The sequence below is a fragment of the Salvelinus fontinalis genome, chromosome 21 (genome assembly GCF_029448725.1).
Source record: "Salvelinus fontinalis isolate EN_2023a chromosome 21, ASM2944872v1, whole genome shotgun sequence".
In the NCBI taxonomy this organism is placed as follows: Eukaryota; Metazoa; Chordata; class Actinopteri; order Salmoniformes; family Salmonidae; genus Salvelinus; species Salvelinus fontinalis.
Window position 1 is genome coordinate 9,154,519 of NC_074685.1, and position 20,382 is coordinate 9,174,900.

The 20,382-nt window shown below is 41.5% G+C and overlaps 1 protein-coding gene across 21 annotated transcripts in view; it reads left to right on the forward strand.

Annotated features, from left to right (window-relative positions):
* Positions 1-20,382, forward strand: part of LOC129818129 (formin-binding protein 1-like) — a 125,020-nt gene that overhangs the window by 75,717 nt on the left and 28,921 nt on the right. For all 21 annotated transcript variants that reach the window (XM_055873739.1, XM_055873735.1, XM_055873740.1 and 18 more), the window contains exons 5-7: positions 2,532-2,594; positions 5,221-5,325; positions 12,402-12,530. In XM_055873739.1, the coding sequence (XP_055729714.1) occupies positions 2,532-2,594; positions 5,221-5,325; positions 12,402-12,530 (297 nt within the window). The remainder of the gene's footprint in view (positions 1-2,531; positions 2,595-5,220; positions 5,326-12,401; positions 12,531-20,382) is intronic.

Sequence of the window (20,382 nt, forward strand, 5' to 3'; positions counted from 1 at the left end):
AGTCAGCTAACCTGCAGTCCAGTCAATGAGACGAGTTTCGAGATGTTGGTTAGAGCTGCCTTGCTCTATAAAAAACACTCACAAAATGTGAGTTTGCTATTCACTAGAAGCATTGCCTGATGCGAACCATGTCTCGAACAAAAGAGATCTCAGAAGACCTAAGATTAATAATTGTTGACATGCATAAAGCTGGAAAGGGTTACAAAAGTATCTCTAAAAGCCTTGATGTTCATCAGTCCACGGTAAGACAAATTGTCTATAAATGGAGAATGTTCAGCACTGTTGCTACTCTCCCTGGGAGTGACCGTCCTGCAAAGATAACTTAAGAAGAATCCTAGAGTGTCAGCTAAAGATTTACAGAAATCTCTGGAACATGCTAACATCTCGTCTACGATACAGAAAACACTAAACAAGAATGGTGTTCATGGGAGGACACCACAGAAGAAGCGACTGCTGTCCAACAAAAACATTGCTGCACGTCTGAAGTTTTGCAAAACTGCATCTGGATGTTCCATAGCGCTACTGGCAAAATATTCTGTGGACAGATGAAACTACAGTTGAGTTGTTTGGAAGGAACACACAACACTATGTGTGGAGAAAAAAAGGCACAGCACACCAACATCAAAACCTCATCCCAACTGTAAAATATGGTGGAGGGAGCATCATGGTTTGGGGCTGCTTTGCTGCCTCAGGACGTGGACAGCTTGCTATCATCGACGGAAAAATGAATTCCCAAGTTTATCAAGACATTTTGCAGGAGAATGTTAGGCTATCTGTCCGCCAATTGAAGCTCAACAGAAGTTGGTTGATTCAACAGGACAACGACCCAAAACACAGAAGTAAATCAACAACAGAATGGCTTCCACAGAAGAAAATACGCCTTCTGGAGTGGCCCAGTCAGAGTCCTGACCTCAACCTGATTGAGATGCTGTGGCATGACCTCAAGAGATAGCTTCACAAAAGACATCCCAAGAATATTGCTGAACTGAAACAGTTTTGTAAAGAGGAATGGTCCAAAATTCCTCCTGACCGTTGTGCAGGTCTGATCCGCAACTACAGAAAACGTTTGGTTGAGGTTATTGCTGCCAAAGGAGGGTCAACCAGTTATTAAATCCAAGGGTTCACATAATTTTCCCACCCTGCACTGTGAATGTTTACACGGTGTGTTCAATAGAGACATGAAAACGTAGAATTGTTTTTGTGTTATTAGTTTAAAGCAGATTGTGTTTGTCTATTGTTGTGATCTAGATGAAGATCAGATCAAATTTTATGACCAATTTATGCAGAAATCCAGGTATTTCCAAAGTGTTCACAGTTTTTCTTGTATATGTTGGTCATGCCTCAGTACACCCGTGTAACATTTGGGGGAAATTAAGATGGGTGTCCTGTCCCCAGGCAGGGTAACCATCAGCTACTTCTCTCACCTTCCTGTAATATGTCACTAGTGTCAGGACACATGACTCTGAGGTACTACACTCTAACCAATCAACCAGCTTCTGTTCTGCTCATGGACATAATGCATCGCTTTCACACAGACATGTAACGCTCCTCTACACCAATGATGAAGGTCATTGTGACTGAAACGCCATCATCTTTTCAACCTAATAAATGGCAGTAATATAATCTCCATCTGTAGGTGCAGAAAGGTGCAGAAAGTTGTAATCTCCATCTGTTTTGGGACAATCCTTTTGACGATGAATGGACAGGTCATTTTGAAGTCACAGGCTGTAGCTGTGCACCTGTGATCTAGTGTTTTTTAATCAAATCTGTGCCATCTACTGAGATGAAGTACAAACGTCTACTGAGATGAAGTACAAACGTCTACTGAGATGAAGTACAAACGTCTACTGAGATGAAGTACAAACGTCTACTGAGATGAAGTACAAACGTCTACTGCAGGGATCATCAACTAGATTCAGCCACGGGCCAAATTTCTTCTTGAGCGGATTGTCATGGGGCTGGAAAATAATACCAAATAATTTGGAGACTGCAAATTGACCGAAAGAAGCCCAAACATATATAATATTTGACATAAACAATAATTTCAAACCATGTTTACATTTGTATAAGATTCCGTCTCTGTTACGCGTGGGAATACTTGGGAACAGATTTCCAAAATGTAAATCACTTGGAGGTGATTTTCTGGTGTTTTTACAGTCTTTTATGTGCAACAATGAAAATTCTGCCAGTAATGAAGCCTGGTCTTCTGTATTAGCCCTAGGTCTGGAACATGGTGAGGCTAACCTGCATCTCACAGTGTAGCTGCTTTTAATCAGTATGTGTGGCGGGCTTCATGTTGTAACCATAATCTCCTGGTGTGTCACAGCATGAATCATACATCCGACAGAAACATCAGTCACCCGTCATCTCGTCTGCCTTCCATCCCTTTCATCAAGAAAAAACTCATAATTTTTCTCCTTCGAATTTTTTTATCACTATATTTCTTTACCCCCAACGCGCCACGCCCACTGCTCTTGTAGATATGATTTATGAGCAAACGTTGTGATAACTTTTTTCTCTTTCTCCATCAGCACTTCCATGATGGACGTAAAGCACAGCAACAGATTGAGAGCTCGTGGAAACAGCTGGAGTCGGTAAGTACTGTATAGAGTAGTATTACTGAGTATGTAGTACTACTATAATACTATTACAGCACTGTAGTCCTAGTACTACTACAGTTATGACAACCCAGTAGTCTTAGTACTACTAGGGTTATGACAGCCCAGTAGTCTTAGTACTACTACAGTTATGACAGCCCAGTAGTCTTAGTACTACTACAGTTATGACAGCCCAATAGTCGTAGTACTAGTACAGTTATGACAGCCCAGTAGTCTTAGTACTACTACAGTTATGACAGCCCAGTAGTCATAGTACTACTAGGGTTATGACAGCCCAGTAGTCTTAGTACTACTACAGTTATGACAGCCCAGTAGTCTTAGTACTACTACAGTTATGACAGCCCAGTAGTCTTAGTACTACTACAGTTATGACAGCCCAGTAGTCTTAGTACTACTACAGTTATGACAGCCCAATAGTCGTAGTACTAGTACAGTTATGACAGCCCAGTAGTCGTAATACTACTAAAGTTATGGCAGCCCAGTAGTCTTAGTACTACTACAGTTATGACAGCCCAGTAGTCATAGTACTACTACAGTTATGACAGCCCAGTAGTCTTAGTACTACTACAGTTATGACAGCCCAGTAGTCTTAGTACTACTACAGTTATGACAGCCCAGTAGTCATAGTACTACTACAGTTATGACAGCCCAGTAGTCTTAGTACTACTACAGTTATGACAGCCCAGTAGTCTTAGTACTACTACAGTTATGACAGCCCAGTAGTCTTAGTACTACTACAGTTATGACAGCCCAGTAGTCATAGTACTACTACAGTTATGGCAGCCCAGTAGTCATAGTACTACTACAGTTATGACAGCCCAGTAGCCATAGTACTACTACAGTTATGATAGCCCAGTAGTCGTAGTACCACTAAAGTTATGACAGCCCAGTAGCCATTTTACTACTACAGTTATGACAGCCCAGTAGTCATAGTACTACTACAGTTATGGCAGCCCAGTAGTCATAGTACTACTACAGTTATGACAGCCCAGTAGTCATAGTACTACTACAGTTATGACAGCCCAGTAGTCATAGTACTACTACAGTTATGACAGCCCAGTAGTCACAGTACTACTACAGTTATGACAGCCCATTAGTCATAGTACTACTACAGTTATGACAGCCCAGTAGTCATAGTACTACTACAGTTATGGCAGCCCAGTAGTCATAGTACTACTACAGTTATGACAGCCCAGTAGTCATAGTACTACTACAGTTATGACAGCCCAGTAGTCATAGTACTACTACAGTTATGACAGCCCTGTAGTCGTAGTACTACTACAGTTATGACAGCCCAGTAGTCGTAGTACTACTATAGTCATGACAGTTTAGCGGTCATAGTACTACTACAGTTATGACAGTTTAGTAGTTATAGTATTACTATAGTCATGACAGTTTAGTGGTCATAGTGTGCATGTAGTTGCTAAATTGCAGTATTGTAGGTGGAGAAACTGAAGCCCATTACCTGGTAGTGAATGGAATCACTCCTGTTTAAGGATTAGTGGGTATCGAATGTATGGAACTGTGTGTTTAATAAAAATCACTAGGCAGGGATTTACACAGGATTACACTCATAATATACTGCCTTTATCCCTTAGCCATTCCATCCCAATGAGAAACTAAACCAAAACAATGGCCCTTTTTCTTGTGAATGTGAAAGATTGTTGAGGATAGGACTGCAGAGCTCAAAGTTTATCAACGGTCATAGCTGCATCTCAGATTGAAATTAGATCAAATGAAGAAGGGAAGTGGAGGTGGTGAGGTTTTGTGGCGCGGTAGGCTTCCTGGACAAATAGAGATGTATCCAAGGTGTGATTGGTCTACAATTTGACCGTAAACGTTGAATGAACCGTCAGACTGTTCCATATGCAGGGTAGATTAAGACATTACCTCATTAACAGGTTAACAACAGGTCTGAAGACTGCATTAATTCAGACTGAGTTTCTCAAGGACAGTGCAGTAGATTGTTGTGCATTCCTAAAGCCTAGCATAAAGGCCTCCCTCCAAGCTGATCACAAGGAGTGGAGGAGGAGAGGCCAACAAATGAAGGAGTGAAAGGAATGAGTGTCAGTGTATTTGTTTTCTCTGTAAAGGAGAGCCTATCCCTGTGATTGTTTGAGTCATTGCAGGGCCTTCCTTATCACTATCTGGACAGAGAGAGAGAGAGAAACATTACAGTCCCATTCCTCTCCTCCTCCCTCTCTGAGCGCTCAATGTTCCCATTGTGTTCAGGGCAGCGAGGCAAGGGTTAGAGTGCACCCTCAACGAACAAACACTGATTGTTCCGAGCGAGGGATGGAAGAAGGGATGATTTTGAGCACAAACAGTCACCAACATTTATTTAATCTTCCGACAGACTTGACTTTGAGAGAGAGACCCTTTGGCTGTGTCATAATCACATGTCCAATGTAGGCTAACTGACGTCTATGTCACACAATGCCTGGTCTAAAACGATATGACGTCCATGTAACCTACACTGTATGTGACGTCTATCCCTCTCCAAGTTCCCAAAGGGTAAATGTTTATTAGCCTATATTAGTGAGCTATAGGCCGTACTGTATAAGTGACATCTAAAATAACTATGCGACTGTTCTCCCCTCAGAGTAAACGGCGGTTCGAGAGAGACTGTAAAGAGGCGGACCGGGCGCAGCAGTACTTTGAGAGAATGGACGCCGACATCAATGTAACGAAAGCAGACGTGGAGAAGGTATGTCCTGTCATCGCTCTCCTGCTCACCACCAACCAATCAAAAACTAGCCTGCCCACCACTGACCAATCACAAGCAAGTGCATTATGATCACACTGCTTAAACATACTTGTTTTATCTCTCCCCTCTGTGCATGAAAAGAGAAAAGAGTTCATGTACTGTACAACGACCCCCTCTTTTCCCTGACCCACCCCACGTGAGGCATCAGTAACAGTTGCTTTTGCTCCAGGGCTTTCTGCACAGGCTGGCATTGTGTCCCTCTGTCAGCAGCACAGTAATAGTGATCTCTTGCTTCCCACCACGGCGGATAGCAAGACTTACTGACTGAGTCATTATCACTGTTGGCCAGGCAGACCAGGAGCAGAGCAGCCAGTCATTGTGACCTGCCTGTCTACCATGTGCGTCGCTTGGCAGCACAACCAGCTTTGTGTCCGTGTGTGTGTGTGCGTGTGTGTGTGTGCGTGTGTGCGTGTGTGCGTGTGTGTGCACATTGTTGTCTCTATCTAACCTTCCTTCCTTGCATGCTGGAAAAGGAGTATTGTGTCGTGTGAATGTGTTGTTTATCTGTTTATCTGCATATTTGCGTTTATGCTCTCGCTAGTGAATCTCAACAGTCATCAGACTTTGGGGTCTTGTGTTGATGTCACATCCTGTGTCCCTAATCATCAGTCGGGAATTGGGATAGCCTCTGACATACGTGTCTTTGACCCACACACTGCCGCCCACGCCACGCCATGTCGCAAGGCATCATGGGTCAGCACCACCCCGGTGTGTTGCTTCATCAGCAGTCCACCCAGCAGCGGACCAGGCTCAGAGCTCAGAGCGGACACGGTTCAGATCCGATTATGATGCTAATACAGGCCTGCACAAGGAGCCTTTATGTCCTCAGTCTCTCATGGCCAAACAGCCACAATGGACGGGCTCAGACCATTGGCTCGGACCAGAGCAGCACTGTACAGCACTGGACTGACAGGAACTGAACTGACATACTGCATCAGCCCTGCTTCTCCCTCAGCAACCAACACAAACACATACCACGTCTGGCACTGTGTCTGAGTCCCCTGTGTTAGTGGAAATTAAGTTATTCACTGCTTGGTTTTGAGGAACAAACAAGTCTTTAGTCATAACAAGGATGGTTGTAATGCATTTGAAGATTGGTGTTAGTCATGTACACTCAATATGTGATTCTCTATATGATATTATGGCAAGGCAACATAGGTCTTGATCTGGAGTTTTGTATGGAGAGTTTATTGCCAGTGGAAAGTCTAAACTGGCCCTTTCATAGATAAGCGTGAGTCTGTAGGTGCTCGCTCTCCCCCACGCACACACACACTGCTGTGTTCCCAGTTCTGTGTGTGTGTGTGTGTCGCTATCTAATGGAAGACTGCAGTAATGTTAACAGACCCTACATTATTCATACATAGTATCTGTTGTGTGCGTGTCTGTCTGACTCTGACCTCACTCGCCTCCTCTCACTTACTCAGATTCACTTTCTTTCTGATTAAATGGAGAAAACAAAATAAATATACATTATTTCATTTCCTCTTCTACAATACCCAGCTGACATTGGGACGGGCATTAATTCCGTTTTTTTACTCCCTTTTATTTTTACATAATTTCCTGCATCTGCTCTTTTCCTCTGTGGCTTTTCTTTCCAACAGTTACTCAACGTTTGTCTTGTTTCTGTTGTCGTGGCAGTTCTTTGTTCCAGGCAGGGAATCAGAGAGCTGAGTTGGATGAAGCCTTACTATTTTAATGTGACCTGTGTTACTCCTAACACTCCCTCATTCTGGAAACACACACTGGCATATGATATCATGGATATAAATTTGCCACCACTCTGATGTCATTAGTAATAAATCATGTAATAAATCCATCACTTTCTATGTATCATGGTCTGTTAGGATCTGCCTTTCACTATTTAGTGTATTAACCAGGCCACATAATACGCTGCTAGATGATCCTGACAAACCAAACGCTTCCATGTGTTCCTCCTCTGACTGCAGACAAGATTCCCTCCATCATTTAGGAGACATTGGAGTATTACATCATCGGAAAACATGACATGTCACCACCCTAACCATTAATGTGTTGATTTGTTATACTGATGGTTATAGGCTAAGTGTTGGATTGTGTGTTGTGTGTTTAGCAGTCTTCTTGTGGTGTTGTGGTATGACATCTCAAGCACTGCTGAGAGAATTCAGATAATTCAGTAATGGGAAAACTGTAGCGTAAATCTTCAAATACACTCACTTGCTATGTTTTAAGATAATAGAAGTATTCCACTTGGGATATATTTGGACTGGGGGAATCTGAACCGTGTAGTCTTAGTTAGGACCATATCTCAGAGCACTGGGTATATTCCAGAGAGGCTGGAGTTTGTTGAGCTGGGGTTCTGGTGGTTTGGTAAGCAGCTGGTGCCAACCTCAAACTGCTACCTATCCTCCACTGGCGGACAAATCCTTCAAATTACGGTTTGGCCGCTTCAGCACTTAGATTAAGACAATATGGCTTTGTGTGGAATTTTACTGAGTATCCTATGAAGTGTAGTCTCCGCTGGAAAGCACTGAAGAAAGAAAAAAAGATGGCCTACTGCTCGGTGGCCCTCAAGTGTCAGTTGTAAATTAACTAGGCCTATTGGCCTACCACCTGGAGCCCCTGGAGCAATGACTGTAGCTATGACTATGCAGGGTCTATGAAAGCTTCCTGCTTCCAGTTCAGCAGGAAGTGGCTAACTTTGTGTGTTTTTGTTGTTATTTATTTTTCTGCCATACCTTGAAGCGAAGTTCCCACAAGGTAGGTCCACACTGGGCAGAGCATGTGTTATATCTGTGGGAAAACACACACAAACTGTCTCGAGTTTCGACCTTGTTTCTCATCGCTTACACAAGTCACCCCAAAACACAATCACCTGTTCAAGCACACACTGGTTGAATCAACTTTGATTCATTACATTTTACATTTAAGTCATTTAGCAGACGCTCTTATCCAGAGCGACTTACAAATTGGTGCATTCACCTTATGACATCCAGTGGAACAGCCACTTTACAATAGTGCATCAGATCTTTTAAGGGAGGGGGGGGGGGGGGGGGGGGGCAGAAGGATTGCTTTATCCTAGGTATTCCTTGAAGAGGTGGGGTTTCAGGTGTCTCCGGAAGGTGGTGATTGACTCCGCTGTCCTGGCGTCGTGAGGGAGTTTGTTCCACCATTGGGGGGCCAGAGCAGCGAACAGTTTTGACTGGGCTGAGCGGGAACTGTACTTCCTCAGTGGTAGGGAGGCGAGCAGGCCAGAGGTGGATGAACGCAGTGCCCTTGTTTGGGTGTAGGGCCTGATCAGAGCCTGAAGGTACTGAGGTGCCGTTCCCCTCACAGCTCCGTAGGCAAGCACCATGGTCTTGTAGCGGATGCGAGCTTCAACTGGAAGCCAGTGGAGAGAGCGGAGGAGCGGGGTGACGTGAGAGAACTTGGGAAGGTTGAACACCAGACGGGCTGCGGCGTTCTGGATGAGTTGTAGGGGTTTAATGGCACAGGCAGGGAGCCCAGCCAGCAGCGAGTTGCAGTAATCCAGACGGGAGATGACAAGTGCCTGGATTAGGACCTGCGCCGCTTCCTGTGTGAGGCAGGGTCGTACTCTGCGGATGTTGTAGAGCATGAACCTACAGGAACGGGCCACCGCCTTGATGTTGGTGGAGAACGACAGGGTGTTGTCCAGGATCACGCCAAGGTTCTTAGCGCTCTGGGAGGAGGACACAATGGAGTTGTCAACCGTGATGGCGAGATCATGGAACGGACAGTCCTTCCCCGGGAGGAAGAGCAGCTCCGTCTTGCCGAGGTTCAGCTTGAGGTGGTGATCCGTCATCCACACTGATATGTCTGCCAGACATGCAGAGATGCGATTCGCCACCTGGTCATCAGAAGGGGGAAAGGAGAAGATTAATTGTGTGTCGTCTGCATAGCAATGATAGGAGAGACCATGTGAGGTTATGACAGAGCCAAGTGACTTGGTGTATAGCGAGAATAGGATTTAACTTCATTTAATTGAAATTACATTGAACCAACATCGAACAGATGTTGAATTGACGTCAGCATCCCGTATTGAGCATTGTCCTATATCTGGACTCTGTCCAATACTGAGCACTGTGCTATATCTGGACTCTGTCCAATACTAAGCACTGGCCTATATCTGGTGTCTGTCCAATACTGAGCACTGTCCTATATCTAAACTATGTCTTATATCTGGACTCTGTCCAATACTGAGCACTGTGCTATATCTGGACTCTGTCCAATACTGAGCACTGTGCTATATATAGACTCTGTCCAATACTGAGCACTGTCCTATATCAATACTATGTCCTATATCTGGACTCTGTCCAATACTGAGCACTGTGCTATATCTGGACTCTGTCCATTACTGAGCACTGCCCTATATCTAAACTATGTCCTATATCTGGACTCTGTCCAATACTAAGCACTGGCCTATATCTGGACTCTGTCCAATACTGAGCACTGTCCTATGTCTAGACTCTGTCCAATACTGGACACTGTCCAATACTGAGTACTGGCCTATATCTGGACTCTGTCCAATACTGAGCACTGTCCTATATCTATACTATGTCCTATATCTGTACTATGTCCAATACTGAGCATTGTCATATATCTGGACTCTGTCCAATACTGAGCACTGTCCTTTGTCCTCTCAGGTGTGTCTATATATCTCTGTTTTGTAGGGTTGCTTTTTAGCATAATAAGTTGTCTTTGGAGGTCTGTTTGCTGTGTTTTCATACCTGTTGTTTTTTCTGTGAGTTTAGGCTTATATCGCTCAGTCTCGTCATGTGTGTATTTGTCAAAACCTTCTGCTTGCTTTATCCTTAACACCGTTGACATTAATCAACGTACTGCTTGGCTAATGTGGCTATGCAAGCAAAAGCATCCGACATTTATTTCTGTCTCTTTTTCTTTATTCAAAACACTCACAAGATCACATGTATGTCTGTAAGGTGCATTTATTTATTTCTGGAAGGTCTCGGACACACCAATAGCTATTGCTGGCCCAGAATACTTAGCACCTCTGAACGTAATTTGCAAACTGAGTGCACGGCTATTCTACAACCCGATGAATGACCGGCAGACGGACGCTAGATCCACATTCGGTGCAATATGTGCGAGCCTTAAGACATTTCAGTCTCAGTTTAGCTTTGTGGTTTTAGATTTGTTTCAGAGATTAAAGTGTCTCTGCAGAAGAGGTGTGTGTTTGGTGTGTGTATCATACTGAGCTAGGTTATCCACTGTTTACTGCCTAGTGCGTCAACAGGATGTGAGGCAGCTGAGGTTAGTTTGAGGTTTGTTGATCATTAGTGTTGCCAGGGTGTATCTATTCTTCCACACATCTGTCTCTCTTTTACACACATTCACCGCTCTGTTCACTCTGTATAGGTGTGGTAGTCAAGAAGTTGTGTCCCCCCTCCATTTGATTATTATGCCAGCCCTGTGTGTGTGTGTGTGTCTGTTTCTGTGTCTTGGGGGGTGTACAAGCATTCAGTATCAGTAGTATGTAGTGTAGTTACTGTTTCTAATCTGGTTAAACATGCCTGAGATAAACTGGTTTAGAACAGGTGTAGGGAGGAGAGAGACAGGAACAGGTCTCAGACCTGCAGCGTTGTAGAAATCAGTGTTTGGATCAACTCTAGACTGAAGAAAATATAAACGCAACATGTAAAGTGGTGGTCCCATGTTTCATGAGCTGCAATTTGTTTATATCCCTGTTAGTAACGATTTCAAAATTGCCAAGATAATCCATTCACCTGAAAAGTTTGGCATATCAAGAAGCTGATTAAACAGCATGATCATTACACAGGTGCACCTTGTGCTGAGGACAATAAAAGTCAACTCTAAAATAGGCAGTTTTGTCACAGAACACAAATCCACAGATGTCTCAAGTTTTGAGGGAGAGTGCAATTGGCATGCTGACTGCGAGAATGTCCACCAGAGCTGTTGCCAAAGAATGTAATGTTCATTTCTCTACCCTAAGCTGCCGCCAATGTCATTTTAGAGAATTTGGCAGTACATTCAACCGGCCTCACAACCACAGACCATGTGTATGGTGTCGTGTGGGCGAGCGGTTTGCTGATGTCAACATTGTGATCAGTGCCCCATGATGGCAGTGAGATTATGGTATGGGCAGGCATAAGCTATGGACAACGAGCACAATTGCATTTTATCGATGGAAATTTGAATGCACCAAAATACCGTTGCGAGATCCTGAGGGCAATTGTGAGGAACAGTATCTGTGACCAACAGATGTAAATCTTTATCCCAGTTATGTGAAATCCATAGGTTAGGGGCTAATTTATTTCAATATGAACTGTAAATCAGTCAAATCAATGAAATTGTTGCATTTTTTTGTTCAGTTAAATTGAAGGCAGTCAATTCAAGTGATTTGATTTTAAAATTCTGAAATGTAAACACATTAAAAATAAATAGCTTCTACTTGTCAGTGTATTGAGAAGTCACTGAAAATAAATGATCTCTGTTTACTTCCTGAATTGACTGCCTTCAATTCGAATGGAACCTAACCTTGATAGAAATATGGTATGGCTCAGGTCAGGCCTGGGTGACAGGGTCAGACCTGGTGTACTGTAGGGAGGAAACAGACAGGGACAGGCCAGGTGTACTGTAGGGAGGAGACACAGGGTCAGGTCTGGTGTACTGTAGGGAGGAGAGGGACAGGCCTGGTTTACCGTTGGAAGGAACTTACTTTGGGCAGCCATGACCTGCACTATGGTGAGGACTGTCTGAGGATCACATGACAGGTGACATGACATAGAACTCTTTAGTCTGTGGTGAATTCCATTCCTCTCATTCAAGGGTTATGTCGGGTATTTAAGGCTCTTTAAATGATTTCCTGTTTGTATCACTCAACATACACTGTGTGTTGCTAATGGCTTCTGCTACTGCTGCTCCCTCAACAGACCTGCACCTGGGATAGTGTGTGTGTGTGTGTGTGCGTGCGTGTATACGTGTGAGTCATGAAGGCACCAAGTTCATTATGTGTGATGTGTGTATTTGTTTCTCCTCAGGCGCGGCAGCAGGCTCAGATGAGACACCAGATTGCAGCAGACAGTAAGACTGAATACTCCAACTACCTGACCAAGTTCAACCAGGAGCAGAATGAACATTACTACACACTCATCCCCAATATATTCCAGGTAATACTACACCCTCATCCCCAATATAGTATATTTAATTCTACACACTCATCCCCAATATATCCCAGGTAATACTACACCCTCATCCCCAATATATTATATTTACTTCTACACACTCATCCCCAATATATTCCAGTTAATTCTACACACTTATCCCCAATATATTCCAGGTAATACTACGGCCTCATCCCCAATATATTTCAGGTAATACTACACCCTCATCCCCAACATATTCCAGTTAATACTACACACTTATCCCCAATATATTCCAGTTAATACTACACACTCATCCCCAATATATTCCATGCAATGCCAAACATAACTACACCCTCATCCCCAATATATTCCAGGAAATACTACACCCTCATGCCCAATATATTCCAGGTAATACTACACCCTCATCCCCAATATATTCCAGTTAATACTACACCCTCATCCCCAATATATTCTAGGTAATACTACACCCTCATCCCCGATATATTCCTGGTATTACTACACAGTACTACACCCTAAACCCTATATTCCAGTTAATACTACACCCTCATCCCCTATATATTCCAGGTAATACTACACATTACTACACCCTCATCCTCAATATATTCCAGATAAAACTACACCCTCATCCCCAATATATGCCAGGTAATACTACACACTCATCCCCAGTATATTCCAGTTAATACTACACACTCACCCCCAATATATTCCAGGTAATACTACACATTACTACACCCTCATCCCCAATATATTCCAGGTAATACTACACATTACTACACCCTCATCCCCAATATATTCCAGATAATACTACACACTCATCCCCAATATATTCCAGTTAATACTACACATTACTACACCCTCATCCCCAAAATATTCCAGGTAATACTACACCCTCATCCCCAATATATATACAAGATAATACTACGCCCTCATCCCCAATATATGCCAGTTAATACTACACACTCATCCCTAATGTACTCCAGATAATACTACACATTACTACACCCTAATCTCCAATATATTCTAGTTAATACTACACCCTCATCCCCAATAAATTCCAGGTATTACTACACTTTACTACACCCTAATCTCCAATATATTCTAGTTAATACTACACCCTCATCCCCAATAAATTCCAGTTAATACTCCACACTTCCCCAATATATTCCAGTTAATAGTACACCCTCATCCCCAATATATTCCAGATAATACTACACCCTCATCCCCAATATATTATATTTAAAACTAAACACTGATCCCCAATATATTCCAGTTAATACTACACACTAAGCCCCAATATATTTTAGATAATACTACGCCCTCATCCCCAATATATTCCAGTTAATATACACCCTCATCCCCAATATATTCCAGTTAATACTACACACTTATCCCCAATATATTCCAGGTAATACTACACATTACTACACCCTCATCCCCAATATTTTCCAGGTATTACTCCACATTACTGCACACTCATCACCAATATGTTCCATGTAATACTCCACACTCATCCCTAATATATTCCAGTTAATACTACACCCCCATCCCCAATATATTCCAGTTAATACTACACACTCATCCCCAAAACAGTCCAGGTAATACTACACATAACTACACCCTCATCCCCAATATATACCAGATAATACTACGCCCTCACCCCCAATATATTCCAGATAATACTACACCCTCATCCCCAATATATTCCAGGTAATTCTCCACCCTCATCCCCAATATATTCCAGGTAATACTACACATTACTACACCATCATCCCCAATATATTCCAGATAATACTATGCCATCATCCCCAATATATTCCATTTAAAACTACACCACCATCCCCAATTTATTCCAGATAATACTACGCCCCCATCCCCAATATATTCCAGATAATACTACACCCTCATACCCCATATATTCCAGGTAATACTACACACTCATCCCCAATATATTCCAGGTAATACTACACATTACTACACCCTCATCCCCAATATATTCCAGATAATACTATGCCCTCATCCCCAATATATGCCAGGTAATACTACACCCTCATCCCAAATATATTCCAGGTAATACTACACATTACTACACCCTCATCCCCAATATTTTCCAGGTATTACTCCACATTACTGCACACTCATCACCAATATGTTCCATGTAATACTCCACACTCATCCCTAATATATTCCAGTTAATACTACACCCCCATCCCCAATATATTCCAGTTAATACTACACACTCATCCCCAAAACAGTCCAGGTAATACTACACATAACTACACCCTCATCCCCAATATATACCAGATAATACTACGCCCTCATCCCCAATATATTCCAGATAATACTACACCCTCATCCCCAATATATTCCATTTAAAACTACACCATCATCCCCAATTTATTCCAGATAATACTACGCCCCCATCCCCAATATATTCCAGATAATACTACACCCTCATCCCCCATATATTCCAGGTAATACTACACACTCATCCCCAATATATTCCAGGTAATACTACACATTCCTACACCCTCATCCCCAATATATTCCAGGTAATACTACACATTACTACACCCTCATCCCCAATATATTCCAGATAATACTACACACTCATCCCCAATATATTCCAGGTAATACTACACATTACTACACCCTCATCCCCAAAATATTCCAGGTAATACTACATCCTCATCCCCAATATATTTACAAGAAAATACTACGCCCTCATCCCCAATATATTCCAGTTAATACTACACACTCATCCCCAATGTACTCCAGATAATACTACACATTACTACACCCTCATCCCCAATATATTCCAGATAATACTATGCCATCATCCCCAATATATTCCAGTTAGAATTGCACCCTCATCCCCAATATATTCCAGATAATACTACACCCTCATCCCCAATATATGCCAGGTAATACTACACACTCATCCCCAATATATTCCAGTTAATACTACACATTACTACACCCTCATCCCTAAAATATTCCAGGTAATACTACACCCTCATCCCCAATATATATACAAGATAATACTACGCCCTCATCCCCAATATATTCCAGTTAATACTACACACTCATCCCTAATGTACTCCAGATAATACTACACAATACTACACCGTCATCCCCAATATATTCCAGATAATACTATGCCATCATCCCCAATATATTCCAGTTAGAATTGCACCCTCATCCCCAATATATTCCAGATAATACTACACCCCCATCCCCAATATATGCCAGGTAATACTACACCCTCATCCCCAATATATTCCAATTAATACTACCCAATCACCCCCAATATATTGCAGACAATACTATACACTAATCCCCAATATATTCCAGATAATACTACACCCTCATACCCACTATATTCCAGATAATACTACACACGCATCCCCTATATATTCCAGGTAATACTACACATTACTACACCCTCATCCCCAATATATTCCAGGTAATACTACACCCTCATCCCCAATATATACCAGATAATACTACGCCCTCATCTCCAATATATTCCAGTTAATACTACACCCTCATCCCCAATATATTCCAGGTAATACTACACATTACTACACCCTCATCCCCAATATATTCCAGTTAATACTACACACTCATCCCCAATATACTCCAGATAATACTACACATTACTACACCCCCATCCCCAATATATTATATTTAATACTACACCCTCATCCTCAATATATTCCAGGTATTGCTACACATTAATACAACCTAATCCCCTATATATTCCAGATAATGCTACACCCTCATCCCCAATACATTCCAGATATTACTACACCCTCATCCCCAAAATATTCCAGGTAATACTACACCCTCATCCCCAATATATTCCTGGTATTACTTCACATTACTACACCCTCATCCCCAATATATTCTAGTTAATACTACACCCTCATCCCCAATATTTTTCAGTTAATTCTACACACTCATCCCCAATATATTCCAGGTAATACTACACGTTACTACACCCTCATCCCCAATATATTCCAGATAATACTACACCCTCATCCCCAATATACTCCATGTAATACTACACACTCATCCCAGATATATTCCAGGTAATACTACACATTACTACACCCTCATCCCCAAAATATTCCAGTTAATACTACACACTTATCCCTAATATATTCCAGTTAATACTACACCCTCATCCCCAATATATTCCAGTTAATACTACACCCTCATCCTCAATATATTGCAGGTATTACTACACATTAGTACACCCTAATCCCCTATATATTCCAGATAATACTACACCCTCATCCCCAATACATTCCAGTTAATACTACACACTCATCCCCAATATACTCCATGTAATACTACACACTCATCCCAGATATATTCCAGGTAATACTACACATTACTACACCCTCATCCCCAAAATATTCCAGTTAATACTACACACTTATCCCTAATATATTCCAGTTAATACTACACATTACTACACCCTCATCCCCAAAATATTCCAGTTAATAATACACCCTCATCCTCAATATATTCCAGGTATTACTACACATTACTACACCCTCATCCCCAATATATTCCAGTTAATACTACACCCTCATCCCCTATATATTCCAGGTAATACTACACATTACTACAACCTCATCCTCAATATATTCCAGATAAAACTACACCCTCATCCCCAATATATGCCAGGTAATACTACACACTCATCCCCAGTATATTCCAGTTAATACTACACACTCACCCCCAATATATTCCAGGTAATACTACACATTACTACACCCTCATCCCCAATATATTCCAGATAATACTACACACTCATCCCCAATATATTCCAGGTAATACTACACATTACTACACCCTCATCCCCAAAATATTCCAGGTAATACTACACCCTCATCCCCAATATATATATACAAGATAATACTACGCCCTCATCCCCAATATATTCCAGTTAATACTACACACTCATCCCCAATGTACTCCAGATAATACTACACATTACTACACCCTCATCCCCAATATATTCCAGTTAATACTACACCCTCATCCTCAATATATTCCAGGTATTACTACACATTACTACACCCTAATCCCCTATATATTCCAGATAATACTACACCCTCATCCCCAATATATTCCAGATAATACTACACACTCATCCCCAATATATTCCAGGTAATACTACACATTACTACACCCTCATCCCCAAAATATTCCAGGTAATACTACACCCTCATCCCCAATATATATATATACAAGATAATACTACGCCCTCATCCCCAATATATTCCAGTTAATACTACACACTCATCCCCAATGTACTCCAGATAATACTACACATTACTACACCCTCATCCCCAATATATTCCAGTTAATACTACACCCTCATCCTCAATATATTCCAGGTATTACTACACATTACTACACCCTAATCCCCTATATATTCCAGATAATACTACACCCTCATCCCCAATACATTCCAGTTAATACTACACACTCATCCCCAATATACTCCATGTAATACTACACACTCATCCCAGATATATTCCAGGTAATACTACACATTACTACACCCTCATCCCCAAAATATTCCAGTTAATACTACACACTTATCCCTAATATATTCCAGTTAATACTACACCCTCATCCCCAATATATTCCAGTTAATACTACACCCTCATCCTCAATATATTCCAGGTATTACTACACATTACTACACCCTCATCCCCAATATATTCCAGTTAATACTACACCCTCATCCCCTATATATTCCAGGTAATACTACACATTACTACACCCTCATCCTCAATATATTCCAGATAAAACTACACCCTCATCCCCAATATATGCCAGGTAATACTACACACTCATCCCCAGTATATTCCAGTTAATACTACACACTCACCCCCAATATATTCCAGGTAATACTACACATTACTACACCCTCATCCCCAATATATTCCAGGTAATACTACACATTACTACACCCTCATCCCCAATATATTCCAGATAATACTACACACTCATCCCCAATATATTCCAGGTATAACTACACATTACTACACCCTCATCCCCAAAATATTCCAGGTAATACTACACCCTCATCCCCAATATATATACAAGATAATACTACGCCCTCATCCCCAATATATTCCAGTTAATACTACACACTCATCCCCAATGTACTCCAGATAATACTACACATTACTACACCCTCATCCCCAATATATTCCAGATAATACTATGCCATCATCCCCAATATATTCCAGTTAGAATTGCACCCTCATCCCCAATATATTCCAGATAATACTACACCCTCATCCCCAATATATGCCAGGTAATACTACACACTCATCCCCAATATATTCCAGTTAATACTACACATTACTACACCCTCATCCCCAAAATATTCCAGGTAATACTACACCCTCATCCCCAATATATATACAAGATAATACTACGCCCTCATCCCCAATATATTCCAGTTAATACTACACACTCATCCCTAATGTACTCCAGATAATACTACACATTACTACACCGTCATCCCCAATATATTCCAGATAATACTATGCCATCATCCCCAATATATTCCAGTTAGAATTGCACCCTCATCCCCAATATATTCCAGATAATGCTACATCCCCATCCCCAATATATGCCAGGTAATACTACACACTCATCCCCAATATATTCCAGTTAATACTACACCCTCATCCCCAATATATTCCAATTAATACTACCCAATCACCCTCAATATATTGCAGACAATACTATACACTAATCCCCAATATATTCCAGATAATACTACACCCTCATACCCACTATATTCCAGATAATACTACACACGCATCCCCTATATATTCCAGGTAATACTACACATTACTACACCTTCATCCCCAATATATTCCAGGTAATACTACATATTACTACACCCTCATCCCCAATATATTCCAGGTAATACTACACCCTCATCCCCAATATATACCAGATAATACTACGCCCTCATCCCCAATATATTCCAGTTAATACTACACCCTCATCCCCAATATATTCCAGGTAATACTACACATTACTACACCCTCATCCCCAATATATTCCAGTTAATACTACACACTCATCCCCAATATACTCCAGATAATACTACACATTACTACACCCCCATCCCCAATATATTCTATTTAATACTACACCCTCATCCTCAATATATTCCAGGTATTGCTACACATTAATACAACCTAATCCCCTATATATTCCAGATAATGCTACACCCTCATCCCCAATACATTCCAGATATTACTACACCCTCATCCCCAAAATATTCCAGGTAATACTACACCCTCATCCCCAATATATTCCTGGTATTACTTCACATTACTACACCCTCATCCCCAATATATTCTAGTTAATACTACACCCTCATCCCCAATATTTTCCAGTTAATTCTACACACTCATCCCCAATATATTCCAGGTAATACTACACGTTACTACACCCTCATCCCCAATATATTCCAGATAATACTACACCCTCATCCCCAATATACTCCATGTAATACTACACACTCATCCCAGATATATTCCAGGTAATACTACACATTACTACACCCTCATCCCCAAAATATTCCAGTTAATACTACACACTTATCCCTAATATATTCCAGTTAATACTACACCCTCATCCCCAATATATTCCAGTTAATACTACACCCTCATCCTCAATATATTCCAGGTATTACTACACATTACTACACCCTAATCCCCTATATATTCCAGATAATACTACACCCTCATCCCCAATACATTCCAGTTAATACTACACACTCATCCCCAATATATTCCTGGTAATA